The sequence below is a fragment of the Panicum virgatum genome, chromosome 2N (assembly GCF_016808335.1).
Source record: "Panicum virgatum strain AP13 chromosome 2N, P.virgatum_v5, whole genome shotgun sequence".
NCBI lineage: Eukaryota > Viridiplantae > Streptophyta > Magnoliopsida > Poales > Poaceae > Panicum > Panicum virgatum.
In genome coordinates, this window is record NC_053146.1 from 24,426,246 (window position 1) to 24,440,712 (window position 14,467).

The following is a 14,467-nucleotide window of genomic DNA, read 5'->3' on the forward strand; positions in this document are numbered from 1 at the left end:
CGATCCTTAGCTCATAAACTTCATGAAAACAGATCCAGTGTGACAATCAGGATAGGTTACTTTTTTTAAGCACCCAGCACCTTAGCTCATTTTAGATAATCACTCCACAAAATCATTTCTCTCAGAAAAACTGTTTGGCAGAGCCTACCTGGACTTATTAGTTGAAGTTCTTCATATGCCACAAAGTCCTCCAGCAAGACTATGGTGGTGATCGGTTGCTTGTTTTAGTCCAAACCTGGCTAGGAGTTAGCCATAAGCCCATGACCAGCCTTAGCTTAGCTACAATAGTACTATATACTCGTGTTTGGTTGCTATCCTACATTTAGCCAGGCTTGTGAAATACATGTTTGGTTGATAGGCTTGCATTGTATATAGTCACCTCCTCTTATCAGTGGTGAGTTTACCATGCACTCCCGCACAGCTTACCTCGGATCGAGATTCGCCAGCACCGCTGCTGCAGCCAAATCATCGAGCTCCGGTGCCACCCAATCGACCTCCGGCGAGGCTGAATCGAGCTTTGGCGAGGCTCAATCCAGGTCAAGCATGGACCAATCAACCTCCGACCAGGCTCAATCGAGGTTGAGCATGGACTAATTGACCTCCAGCGATGCTCAATCGAGGTCGAGCATGGACCAATCGATCTCGAGCATGACCGAATCGAAATCTGATGAGAATCAATAGAGCTCGAGTAGGGTCGGGTTGGCAGCCGGCCGAGGCGCCCACAATGGTGGTGCTGCGGCAGTTGGAGGACTTGCTCCGTGAGTCGGCAGATTTGCTGGGAAAGGGTCAGTGATGAAGAGGGTCAGCAATGGCTGCGGCAGAGGACTTGCTCTCTCTCGTTGTCCTCCGCGACGATGGCAGCAGCAAGCTAGTAGCAAGAAGACGGCGGCGCCACATCCTCCAGCCGGTGCCCCTTGTCTCCTTCAAAGGCGGTGGGCGGTGGCACCACAGCCTTCAGTAGGTGCCCCTCGTCTACTTCCTTCATGGCGACGCCGGCAGCAGGCCAGCAGCAAGGCGGGCGTGGGCCACGGGGCTACTGCGTCAAGGCCCTCAACCTCCATGCCGACGACTTCCGGTTGGGCGGTATGTGTCCGGGTGGTGAATCGATTCTTTCACCTTGGCTAGCGTTAGCTTATGCAGGCTGCATAAGAGATAAACGAGATTGAATCTCGTTTCCAGCTATGCAGGCTGAAAAGTGAGCGGAATTTTACTTTTGGGTTGGAAATGGGCTTAGGGGCCGTTTAGTTAAAAAAAAAAATTTGGATGTCACGTCAATAGTTTGACCAGATGTCGGGAGGGTTTTCGGACACTAATTAAAAAACTAATTTCAGAACTTACTTGGAAACCACGAGACGAATCTTTTGAGGCCTTTGACCAAATCATTAGCACATGTGGGTTACTGTAGCACTTATGGCTAATCATGTACTAATTAGGCTTAAAAGATTCGTCTCGTCATGTACATCCAAACTGTGTAATTAGTTTTGTTATTTAATTATATTTAGTATTTCATACATGTGTTTAAAGGAGAGTTGAAAATTTTTGGGTGAAATTTTTTGGAAACTAAACGGGCTCTTAAAAGACTTGAATCCAAAAGCTCTTGTCTTGCGCATACCTGCGTACCTTCTTTAGTACCCATTACATAGCATATGTGACTTTATATAAGATGTGCTTTTTTTAAGCTAACTCGTGGAGGGTCTTTTAATTCCGATTGAAGACTCCAATCGGACTAAAGGGCGACTCTTAGTTTCGATTGGTGGCTACAACTGGAACTAAATATCGCTCCACTTCACTAGCCATTAATTAACCTGGGACTAATGGCTATATTTGTCGCGGAACCAAATGTAACTGAGAGAAATGTCAAAGGTTGATGTGGTGTTCTATATGTAGTAGTGTAATTATGGTGAGGGGCTGTTTAGTTCTCAAAATGTATTTTTTAATGTCAAATCGACTGTTTGACCAGATGTCGGGAGGATTTTTCGGATACTAATTAAAAAAATTAATTTCAAAACTCACCTGGAAACTGTGAGACGAATCTTTTGAGGCATTTGACCGCATCATTAGCATATGTGGGTTACTGTAGCACTTATGGCTAATTATGCACTGATTAGGCTCAAAAGATTCGTCTCGTCGTGTACATTCAAATTGTGCAATTAGTTTTATTTTTAACTATATTTAATACTACATGTATGTGTTTAAAGGGGAGGTAAAAATTTTTAGATGAAAATTTTTAGATGAAAATTTTTAGTAACTAAACGGGCTCTGAATGTTCACTAGGCTCTTTTTCTTTGAATTGTACGTGCTGGTAAGCAGCTGGTAGCAACGACTGGTCAGTGGAGTCAGGCAGTCAGCAGCCATTATTGATTAGTCAGGTGCTAGTGGCAGAAGTAGTTAGGACTACTAGGACTCGGGCGCTTGGAACAATGCATGGGAGAGCTATCTGCGACCGTAGACTTGTTCCCAAGGCCAGCACGAGAAGTGGTTCTCTTTCAGAATTTCAGGCTTCAGTCCTGAGCTCGATTGCATTGCCTGGTGGTGCTTTGTCGGTGTTGAGTTATAACGCGGGCAACGCGCCTGCTGGCAATGACCGCAGGCATGCAATGCTGCCAGGTGGTGATTGGACACCGCTACAAATCCTAAACCTATTTTCACCACCAGTTGTGCCGGTGGTGAAATATCAGCCGTGAAAATACTTATTTTCACCACCGGCTCACCACCGGCTTTTAAACCGACAGTGAAAATAGATTATCACAGGCCACCGGTTCCGGTTAACCGGACCGGTTGGACCGGTTACCGGTTCCGACCGGCCAAATTCAAAACCAAATTCAAACGTAGCCGTTCTAACGGTTAGGACCGGTTAGCCGGCCGGTTTGTTGGTAAAACCGGACCGGTTGCACCGGTTACCGGCCTTTTAACAAAATAAACCGACAGTTTTAAATTGGTTCCGTGGTGTGAAATAAAAGGAAATTTTGGTATGAACTATGCACATATTAATGTAAAATACCACACCAAAGTAACAATTTATAATTATGCAGAGATATACAATATTAATGCGCGTGCATACAAATACCATAGTCCTAATCGTGCCTACAAATACAGTAGTCACTCTCACTGATACACATTAATAATAGTTCAACGTAAGAATGGGAAGACCCCCATTCTGGACGCCATTTGGTATTCGGCGATGGACATCACATTCAAACCTCGCACTCTAAGCAGTTCAGCCTTGTAGTCTTGCCAAGATTGCCCTGTCCACGCCGATGTTGTCTCCCATTCCTGAACTAACATAGTGTAAAAATGGGGGTCTTCCCATTCGTACACCCATCTCGTCTGTGGCTCCATGCTGATGTCAGGTATGGGATAGTGAAAAGAGTGCCTGGAATCGCTATAGGAGGAAGAAGAGTACTGTGGAGTATCGTTGTCCGTCGGTCCAACCGTTCTCCTCGGCGATTCCGGTGCTCCATGATCGGGGTCCTGTGTAGCATGTGTGAACTGAGTCTCCCCTGCAATTAACCATATATAATAATTAGTACTCATAATCAGAAACAAGTGTGCATATATAGGTGCAATGTATACCTGTGAAACGAATGGGAATACCACCACCACTACCACCACCACCACCACCAGCAGCAGCATCTGCACCGTCACTACCGTCACCATCACCAGCGGAGCTGCTATCCCCAGTCTCTTGATACGGTGGACTACGCTCACCATCGCCATCATCTGTGGACGTGTCGCTGTTCACTGATTTTGCTGTTGCTTTTCCTTTTTGTTTTTGACGCTTCGAGTCACCCTTCGTATGCCCCCTCTGGAATTTCCTCTTCCCTAGGTGAGTGTCACCCACATGTCTACGTGCCCAATCGCTGATGCAAGCATCCCCCGTAGTGTCACGTAGATCTGAGAGGTTTATTTGATCCCTGACAATATGAGACGGGAGAGGGACGTCTCCGTCATCATCATCCTCGTCCAGAACTGGAGCGCGGTTAGATCGACCATATTCCATCCATTCCCGCACCGGATTATTCTCATCATAAAATGAAAGATGGGCCAGCTGGTCGATAAAATCACCTTCTTCACGTATCGGTGGGCCGGAGACCTCCTCTAGTCGCAGACGAAGGTTGTAGTTGACATAGACCAGCTTGTTAAGTTTCTTGTGCGACAATCGATTGCGAACTTTTGTATGCAGCAAGGCAAAAGTACTCCAGTTGCGCTCGCATCCACTGGACGAACAACATTGTGAAACAAGCCGCATGGCAAGATACTGCAGCTTTGGAGTGCTTGATCCGAACATCATCCACCAGGACGCTGTATGTGCAACCAAGTATGTAAGCAATATATTCAAATATAGAGAAAATAACAATATGTTATGGAGTAACTCTTACATGGGGATGTCTTTGGATCCATCGCCATTCTCATTGCCATTTCACTGCCAAACTCGCCAACCTCCTCTCTGTTCCACCCCCCGTCGGTACACTGCTTCCGCTCTCGATTGGTCCAAGGCACGCTGCAGCTGAGTCTCCTCATCTTCTTCTTCACCGGGATAGTTTCCCTCCGCTGCAGCCTTCTCCCGTCTCAACCTCTCTCGAGCCCGTTCAGCAGTTGCCTTCCTAGCCTTCTCAATGTCACGCTGAAAATACTCCCGCACATCTGGCGGCACATTCCTGCAATGGACCACCTCCGCCCCGCGGTGAGCCAAATGTTGTTTCAATCTAGTCGCACCACCTCCTGCTTTCTGCGTATTACAATACTTGCACCGCCATCCGGGATAAAAATTTTCACCATGTTCCCATACAATATCTTTATCTCTACCTGACATTGTCTATCTGCATAAATGGACAACAAAGACATATCAATCACATAAATCCTAAATCAACCTAAATCCTAAAAACATATATGCACCTTAATATTCAATTCTACCTAAATCCTTACGTCATACACTTAAATCTTACCTAAATCCTAACTACACCTAGATCATACATCTAAATCCTAAAACAAATCATCTAATACTTGCAAAAACTCAAAGGGAAAAAAACAAACGGCTTACCTACCTCCCAGGCCGGCTTACCGCCTATTCCGGCCGGCTTACCGCTGCGCCCGGCCGGTTAACCGGCGCGGCCGGTTAGATCCGGCCCGAGGCCGGCTGACCGGTTCTGCCGGCCGGCTAGCCGCGCTAACCGAGCGGTTGGCCGGCGGTCACCGGCGGTCGGGCCTCCTGGCGCCGCCTGGAGGGAGAGGGAGGCGGAAATGGGGTGGGGGGCGCAGGTCTGAAGGTTCTGGGGGGGGGGGCGCCTTATGTGTCGGTGACGGGCCGGTGGGCCTTAATGGGCCGCCTGTTTTTTTTTTTTTAAATTCAAATGCCCCCAAAATATATCAAATGAATGAATATTTCAAAAAATTTGACACCATTACATTCCTCGCAACTTGAAGTATTTTTATGAATTTTTTGGGATTTTTTCATTTCCTGGAATTCAAATTTAAAATTTGAATTTGGCCCCGGTTTGAACCGCCCGGAACCGGAACCGGGCCGGACCGGTTACACCGGTAACCGCGGTAACCGGTCCGGTTCCCAGCGGTTTTTTTAACCCTGGTCATAACACGGGCCATCACTGTTGGCCCATGCTATAGACCGGTGGCGAAAATACTATTATCAATTATCACCGGCGGCTCTTGTTATGGACCGGCAGTGATAATTATTTCTCGCTACCAATTCAATCACCATTACCAAAATTATGTCGCATTTCAAAAGTTTTATACAATTCACATGTGTAAAGAATTATTACTGAAAAATCATTCTCATAATAAGTACATCGAATCTCACATAGTAAACACATAGTAAATATAACTCACTCTCACAAAGTGTCACATGTTCATACACCATTTACAAACCACAAGTTCATACACTGATTACAAACCACAATTCCTTACATCAAACATAGTCTATACCATAGTCATACATAATACGATGCAAAAATTTAAAACAAATTACTTCAAGCTAGATAACACATAACTCTCCATCTGGATTCATGACGTGGTCAACGATAAAGCTATCAAGCTCCTCTTGAAATGCAACGATATCACTTAGTAGCAACTCTAAAGTTCCAAGCTCTGCACGCTGCGGCAAATGATAACAGAAAGAATGTATTAATATACTGAATATATTTTCATATTAGAGACAATCAAGTTATCCTAAACGCTGCAAGAATGAATGAGAATCAAGAAAATATATTAAAACACTAAACATAACTATCCAGATATCTACTGGCAGACATATCATCTCCGGTGTGGATGTGAATAAAATGCATCACATAGACCCGCGGTAATCATTATTACCCCAAGGCTACCTTAGGACCTATTTGGCCTCATGTACAATGAAATCCTTCCATAAAGGTCTATATATTTTGCTTTTTTTACAATACTTGGCAAAGACCCTATGTGACAATAAGAACAACAAATATAATTAGATGTGTGTATCTAGTGAAGATATAGTAATGAAAAGGTTGATTGTCTTTATTTACTTGTTTAACATGTCGATGCAAGGTTGGATTAAATCTCAACTCAGTCTTTTGGAATCCAAAATGTCGATCTTGCTCTCTTCTAGGTTGATATCAATAAAAATATGATGGTTACTGCATTAAGGACGTCAAACATGAATATTACTATTATGATTGTCAAATGGAAATATATAAGAGTTGGGATACACGTACTAATGATTGTAAGGCAGAAGAATTCCTTTCTTGTCTTGCATATGGAGAAAGGCATCACACACAATGTCGACAGTGCTCCTGAAATTAATTGTACATCTATTTATAGAAGTAGGATCCAAGAAGCCTATATCATTAATTCCTTTTTCCTTGCATTTATGTGCCTCCATCCCACAAAGAAGAATGTTAGAAATGCTAAACATAACCAAATAAACTAATATTGGGATTCTGTCGGTGTTTTACCGTCACGCCTACCCAGGGATACCTTTGGGTAGAGATATGATCGTGGGAGGTCGCCGAGATCAAGAATACAACAGTACGAGCAACACAAGGGTTAGACAGGTTCGGACCGCAGATTGCGTAATACCCTACGTCCTGTTGAGTGGTTTGTATTGCCTCAGATGGTGGTGGTATGCGTAGGTGTGTTGGAGGGGTCCCTGCTCGCTCTTATATAGGCTGGTGTCAGACCCGGGGCAGCGTGACTGCTTATAGGCATAGAATGTTCTAGAGTAAGGGATAGCTCATGGATGTATCTTATCTCTCTTGTAACTACCCAAATAGGTGTAGAATTAGCTGCAGTACAAATGAAACTACCTGATTGTATTGCAGTAGGTCTCCAAATTGTACTTGGCTAGGACTTTCCATGTAACCCTGTCCCCCCAAATATATAAGGGCGGGCAAGGACCCCCCTCAAAACACATCAACACCTAAGACAATACAAACAACCAACCACACAGGACGTAGGGTATTACGCAACTCGCGGCCCGAACCTATCTAAATCTTTGTGTTCCTTGCACCATCGAGTTCCAGAGCAATCGATCCCTACCTAAAACCCTACTGCTAAGGGTATCCCTGAGCAGGCTTGGCGCTAAACACCGACAGCTGGCGCGCCAGGTAGGGGATTCGGCGAGTTCATCAGCAAATTCGATGGCCGGATGAAGCGACGCCAATAACGTGCCTGAGGGTACAACCCTCGTTTTCGGTTCTGGGATTTGCACGGCTGATGGATCGGGCGGCTTCTCTAGTCACCTCATTACGCTCAAATCGCCTAAATTGAAAACCACCCCCAAATCCGCCGAAACCTGCAAGGTTGCAGAACTCGACGGAAAACAAGCTCCACTCGAGTTTGACTAGGATATCATAGAAAAAGTGTCGACTCCAACTCGAATCCACGAGTTAGCCGAGTCCAATACAAATTCTGATCCCGAAAATCTTCACTTTTTCGAAACCCTCGGAAAATATGTGGCTTATCTCAAGTCAATCAAACGCCCTAAGATCGTCAACTCGGAACTACTCGACAGAGTAGATCGGGTCTCACGATCGATAGAGGGGGTGCATTAAGCTTGCAGAATCTGCTCTTGGCTCATCCAACATACATCAGAACCCAGAAACATTGAACCCACCACAAGGACGGTCGGGAGACATGCTCTCAGGGATCGATCGAGTATATTTTAAGCCCATCGACTGCATCAAGATGGCCGAAAGCACTCTGCAAAACAAGAAGCAGAAATCGGGAGGAGAGATCTGCGGGAAACCCGAAGAGGCAAACCCCCGGCTTGTTCGGATGGGATCGTCTCCTTCTGGGAAACCCCAGACCCCTTCACCAAAACCTGCTCACAAATGGACTCCTGAACTAACTAATATCTCTCATCCTGTGTTCGATCAGGATTTCGATCAGTTCATGGAAAGCCTCGACAATCTCGAACTATTTGATGATCTCGAGGACTGGTCAGACAATGTCGACTTGTTTATGGATGCCATGGCCCATCCACCCCAGATGGCAGATGCCCTCTGGGAATTAGTCAAGCTAAAAAAGGGAAAATCTAAAGCTCCTGAAAACTCCAGCGAGTCAATTTTTGACAAACCCTAGATCAAAGACCCAGAAGGATTGACTCCTACACCATCGTGGCTTCATTGGATGAACGAGAATGCCCTCCGCGTAGAGATGGGCATCCCGCTTCTCGCTCACCCAAAACACACATACTCTAAAATTGGTGGCCTAACCGATTCTGACTGAGTATTCTTACAACTCGAAGGATGAATTGGATGACCTAATCCAGTATAGAAAGGAAGTCGAATCCTACTCGACTAAGAACTCCAAGTTCGATCAGGACTCCTTGCCCAACTTGGTCATATATGCAATGTTGCAAGGATGGATGGTGCGACTGTAGGAGACGCGCCCTCAAGCTCGCAAGGCTCTCAGCCCTCAGCCAGCTGATCTCCCTTTCCAGCAAAGCACCCCGATAATTTTGTCAGCTAGCAAACAAGACCAAGAGCTTCAAGATCTCTACCGTGAAATCCTCATGGTTCGCATCTTTGAACTCCACGAATCAGAGGATGATTCAATGGAGCATCTAAACCTCGACGACTACAATTCTGACGACTACGATGAGTACCTATCCCACAACATGGAAACTACTCCTCCCGTAGTCACAGAAGTCGAGGATACTGTCAAGCAAGACCCGCCTGCACCACCTCCAGCTGTCACAGTAACTGTTCAACTGGAAGAGCAGCCTGCAGCGGAGGATCTCTACAAGCGTCATCGCCTGCTCAACCAAAAAAGGGCATTTAGGCATCAGCATGTCGCCAATCGCCGACAAGAACAGTAGGGCGACAACTATGACTACTCAAACACCGACCTCCGCAACATGATCAACATTGGTCGTGACGCACGCAATGTCATCATCTCAAGTAAAAAGGAGCGTGAGGAAATAGAGGCTTACAGCCCTTCTTCCAACTATCGCATCCCAGCACACGCCTCTGCATCCTTCAAAAATGCAAGCCGGCAAGTACCCTCCCTCAGGGTAAACCTCGCACCCAATACCATGGAGAAATGTCTCTTGGAGGTGACAAGATCAACAAAATGCTCTTACGCAAGTGCTTCATGCATCCAAAGATCTCCCATACGATCTTCGAGTGTAAGTCACTCCGCAAAGCCCTTGGGGCACCCTTGGTAAAGGAAACTTTACCCAAAATCTTGTCGACTACCATGCTGATTAGAATTACCCTCGAATATTTTTCATATTCGGTCATGTAAACCATTGCTCACGTCCTTATTATTACGAGCAAGGGGTAGGCCTTAGGCCTTAGAATTTGTCATTTTACAATTGCTGTAATCACGACAAGTTTTCAATAAAAGTTGATTTCCCTACAAATCGACTGCTTTGCTCTAACTCATCCGATCTATACCCCGCCTCTAACACTACTCCTCAAGCTTTGCTCAACATAGAGCAACAATCGAGTAGTTTTTTAAGATATGGTTTATTCCAAGGAGTGTTCCTAAAATAGTTCCATCTTGGGTAACCCAACGGGGTTCATCCTCACAGGTCTATCTTAGAAATCACTCCAGCCCTTGTGTAGGACACCCTACTCGCTGGCTCGAGTAGGTTTTGGATATTTCTAAAATGGTTCCATCTTGGGTAACCCGACGGGGTTCATCCTAACAGGTCTATCTTAGAAATCACTCCAGTCCTTGTGTAGGACACCCTACTCGCTGGCTCGAGTAGGTTTTGGATATTTCTGAAATGGTTCCATCTTGGGTAACCCGACGGGGTTCATCCCAACAGCTCTATCTTAGAAATCACTCCAGTCCTTGTGTAGGACACCCTACTCGCTAGCTCGAGTAGGTTTTGGATATTTCTAAAATGGTTCCATCTTGGGTAACTCGACGGGGTTCATCCTAACAGGTATGTCTTAGAAATCACTCCAGTCCTTGTGTAGGACACCCTACTCGCTGGCTCGAGTAGGTTTTTGATATTTCTAAAATGGTTCCATCTTGGGTAACCCGACGGGGTTCATCCTAACAGGTCTATCTTAAAAATCACTCCAGTCCTTGTGTAGGACACCCTACTCACTGGCTCGAGTGGGTTTTAGATATTTCTAAAATAGTTCCTTCTTGGGTAACCCGACGGAGTTCATCCTAACAGGTCTATCTTAGAAATTACTTTGGTCCTTGTGTAGGACACCTTACTCGCTGGCTCGAGTAAGTTTTGGATATTTCTAAAATATTTTCGTCTTGGTTAACTCGATGAAGTTCATCCTAACAGGTCTATTTTAGAAATTATTCCGGTCCTTGTGTGGGACAACCTACTCGCTGGCTCGAGTAGGTCGTGGATATCTCTAGAGTTCTTCTCACTTGGGCAACCAGACGAGGTTGGTCCTAACCGGTCAACTCTACAGATGACTCCATTCTTCAAAGAAAGACATCCTACTTGCTAAATCAAGTAGGATTCTAGATATTTCCAAAGTTTTTCCCACTTGGGTGACTTGATGAGGTCTATCCTAACCGGTCAACTTTAGAAATTACTCCAAATTCGAGGAGCATAATAGGAATTAAGTTCTTGGTACTCCAAGTAGTTGACATGAGTCTCCCGCTTGCTAGGACCACCGAGGGTGTTACACTAAGGGCTTGTTGCATCGAGTATTTGATGGGACTCACCCGCTTGCTCGAGACATCAAGTTCATAGGGTGTTCTGTTTCCTCTTGGTACCCCGAGTAGTTGTCGAGAGTCTCCTATTCACCTACGTAACCAGGATACTATCTAAGCTCCTGGTTCTCCAAGTACTCGATGCGAGCCTCCCGCTTGCTTGGACCACCGAGGGTGTTACACTAAGGACTTGATGCCCCAAGCAGTTGACGGGAATCTTTTCCTCTCACTCGGGCCACCAAGTTCATAGGGTGTTTCATTTTCTCTTGGTACCCCGAGTAGTTGACGAGAGTCTCCCGTTTGCTTGGACAACCAAATTCATAAGAGCACCGCTCTAAACCAAACATTTCCCTCCAAAGGAAATCTGCATCAGGCTATGGCCTAAGTACACTCCCGCAAAGGGCTTTTCCCACTTGGTTAATCCTACGGGATTCAATTCTAACCGGTCAGCACTAGAGTCCTAAAACTACTTGATCCTGTTCGAGTACACTCCGCCTCTCAAGGCAAACACCTATAGGTATGACACTAATACCACTAAGGTCAAGTAGGTGTGATGCCGCCATAAATTATGTTCTATCTATGATACTTCTTAAGTATTACTACTCAACAGATTAAAGGATCGCACAATCCTTTCACAAATAAACAAGTACTCAACGGTACACAAATTTAAACATTTGTACATACAGAGTACTTGAGGCACCAGAAGCCAATTATCTTTACAAAAACTCAAGAAAATCAGGACTTGTTCAAAGTCTCCACTATCCTATCCGCTATGGTGGAGGTTTCTTCCAGGTACTGACCAAACTGGTCATCGCTGCAATCAGCCTTTGCACCCTCCCCAAGCGGATCAAGTGGAGTACGTGGCCAGTAGGACTTCACCAACCCTAGTACGTGTCCTACGTACTGCCGGGTGGTTGTGGAGACATATCTTTCAAAGCTCTCAGGAATCTTACGAAGCCTTCCCGCCAACGTGAGCGGTTCGTCTTCGTTCCCTTCTGGGATCTCCGTAGTGTCTGTCACAACTTGAGCAGCTTCCTTTAGATCTCTTAGCTCCTCAAGCTCCAGCTGCATCAAATCCCAGAATTCTGACAAGTCCTTCAGCTGTTGGAGGGTTGTTGCCATCTCCTGGTCAGAATCCGCCTTGATATTCTTGAGCTTTTCGATCTCATCTGCGTTTCTGTACATAAGAATCTTTAGATCCAGTACCAAGCTTTCCTCAATCTTTAATGATTTTGAGAAGGTTGTGTACTCGATTAAAAGAAAAACTTATAAATACCAGAGAAAACAAACTTATCGACTGCAATACAAAAGCAGAGACTAACCTTTCTTGGCTTTGGAGAGTTTTTTATTTTTCTCCCGGAGAGCAGCCTTCTCGGACGAGAGCTTCTTCACCTGCTCTCATAGAGCAATTAGCTCTGAGTCGTCTCGGGGCTGGCTGCTCCCCTGTTCTAACACCTCCTGCCAAAAGCACAAAGACAAAAGATCAGTATACACTACTCGATCTAACAAATACACAAGTACTCAAATTATTCGACCACTTACTGTCAAAAGCTTGTGAGCAAGCTTTAGCTTCTCCTCCTGTGGTAGGGTAATTCCCGGTGTGGCAAGGGAAGTACTCGCTTGCACCACAGGGGTCGCAGATGTACGCGGTGCCACTTCAATTCTTCCCACAGTATTCCCTGGATGTTGGGAATCTAGAGGAAAAATTGAGTTACAAAACCAAACAAGAGGAAAAACAAAGGGAAGTACTCAGGAAGAGGCATAATAAGTTTATCTATGGAGATCTCCTCAGGAAGCTTCTCACCTTCTCCCTCTTTCGGAAGCTTATCGCTTCCTTCCTCCTCCGGGAGCTTCTCATCGCTCCTCTCAGCATCTGGGAGTGGTGAATTCCGCATCATGGAATTCGTCATCTCCTCTGCCTCGTGAGCATCCATATCTGGAGTTGTCATACCCGGGGCAGTGGGACTGCTTATAGGCATAGAATGTTCTAGAGTGAGGGATAGCTCATGGATGTACCCTACCTCTCTTGTAACTACCTGAATAGGTGTAGAACTAGCTGCAGTACGAAGGAAACTACCCGATTGTGTTGTAGTAGGACTCCAACTGTACTCGGCTAGGACTTTCCATGTAACCCTATCCCTCAGGATATATAAGGGCGGGCAGGGACCCCCTCAAAAAATATCAACACCTAAGGCAATACAAACAACAACACAGGACGTAGGGTATTACGCAACTAACGGCCCAAACTTGTCTATATCTTTGTGTTCCTTTGTACCATCGAGTTCCAGAACAGTCGATCCCTACCTATAAACCTTACTGCTAAGAGTATCCCTGAGCAGGCTTGGCGGTAAACACCAACAGCTGGCACACCATGTAGGGGACTCGGCGAGTTCATCGACGAGTTCGATGGCCACTTTCGCTTTCAACACCATGGCGCCTCCGCAAGGTGCCACCTTCGTCTTCGACTCGTGGATCTGCGTCGCCAATGGTTCGGGCGGCTTTGACAGCCACCTAATCAACCGCCCGACGCTGAAGGCAATCTCGTCGGAAAGCTCCAACAAGCTCGCCGGATCAGACGATCATGGCGCCATGCTGCTTCCCGACCTCCCTAGAGAGATCGAGATGAAACTCGAAGACAACTTAGGTTCTACTCGGACTCAGATTGATCTCGAACCAAACTCTATTAGGATTGAGACTCCTCTTGCCCAACCCATCTACGGGTTGCGCAACACATCATCTACCTACCAATAGATGATTAGGTCTATCTACGAAAATAGCATAGACCAACTACTCTGTGTCGAGAACTCCTCAGTCACCGCTAGCCGGGAGGCACCCGTTTTCGACGTGTATCCAGATCCAGTCGAGTCGTCTCAGGACAGCCTGGACTCCATCACCAATGCACTGGCAAAAATCCAACTCAAGTCATGCCAAGATCATACACTCGCAGAACTACTCGATAACCTCTGAGAAGTTGCCAGCATTGATGATATCCCGTTCCAACACAGTACTCCCTTCACAACTGAGAGGGAAACTTGGTCTGGGGGAACTGAGCTAGCTGATTACGAATCAGACCTAGAAAGCTTCTCCCCCTAACGCGTGGTTTCTGTCATCAACCAGCAAGGAGGAGGTGCTCCAAGCCAGTATGACCCCAACGAAACCGTGGATCAGATTTCGGAAGACAATCTGACCCAAGACGCCCCGCAAGATGAGGATGAAGCTACTCGCACAGCTCGCAGGGCAAGAAATCAATGAAAAGGAGAATGCAAGGCCCGAGCTGCTAAGCGCACTCGTCTCCCCCCACACAATCTTAACAACGAATTCAACAATGTCGCGGATCCAGTCT

At 46.0% G+C, this 14,467-nt stretch overlaps 1 protein-coding gene across 1 annotated transcript; it reads right to left on the minus strand.

The window, feature by feature from the left end:
* Positions 1-2,856: 2,856 nt before the first annotated feature.
* On the minus strand, positions 2,857-13,073 carry LOC120662498. The gene is made up of 5 exons (XM_039941633.1): positions 12,929-13,073; positions 12,078-12,293; positions 4,746-4,820; positions 3,574-4,098; positions 2,857-3,500 (listed from the first exon to the last, which is right to left on the minus strand). Exons 1-5 carry the CDS (start codon positions 13,071-13,073, stop codon positions 3,130-3,132), a joined length of 1,332 nt encoding a protein of 443 aa, XP_039797567.1. The 3' UTR covers positions 2,857-3,129.
* Between the last annotated feature and the right edge of the window lie 1,394 nt (positions 13,074-14,467).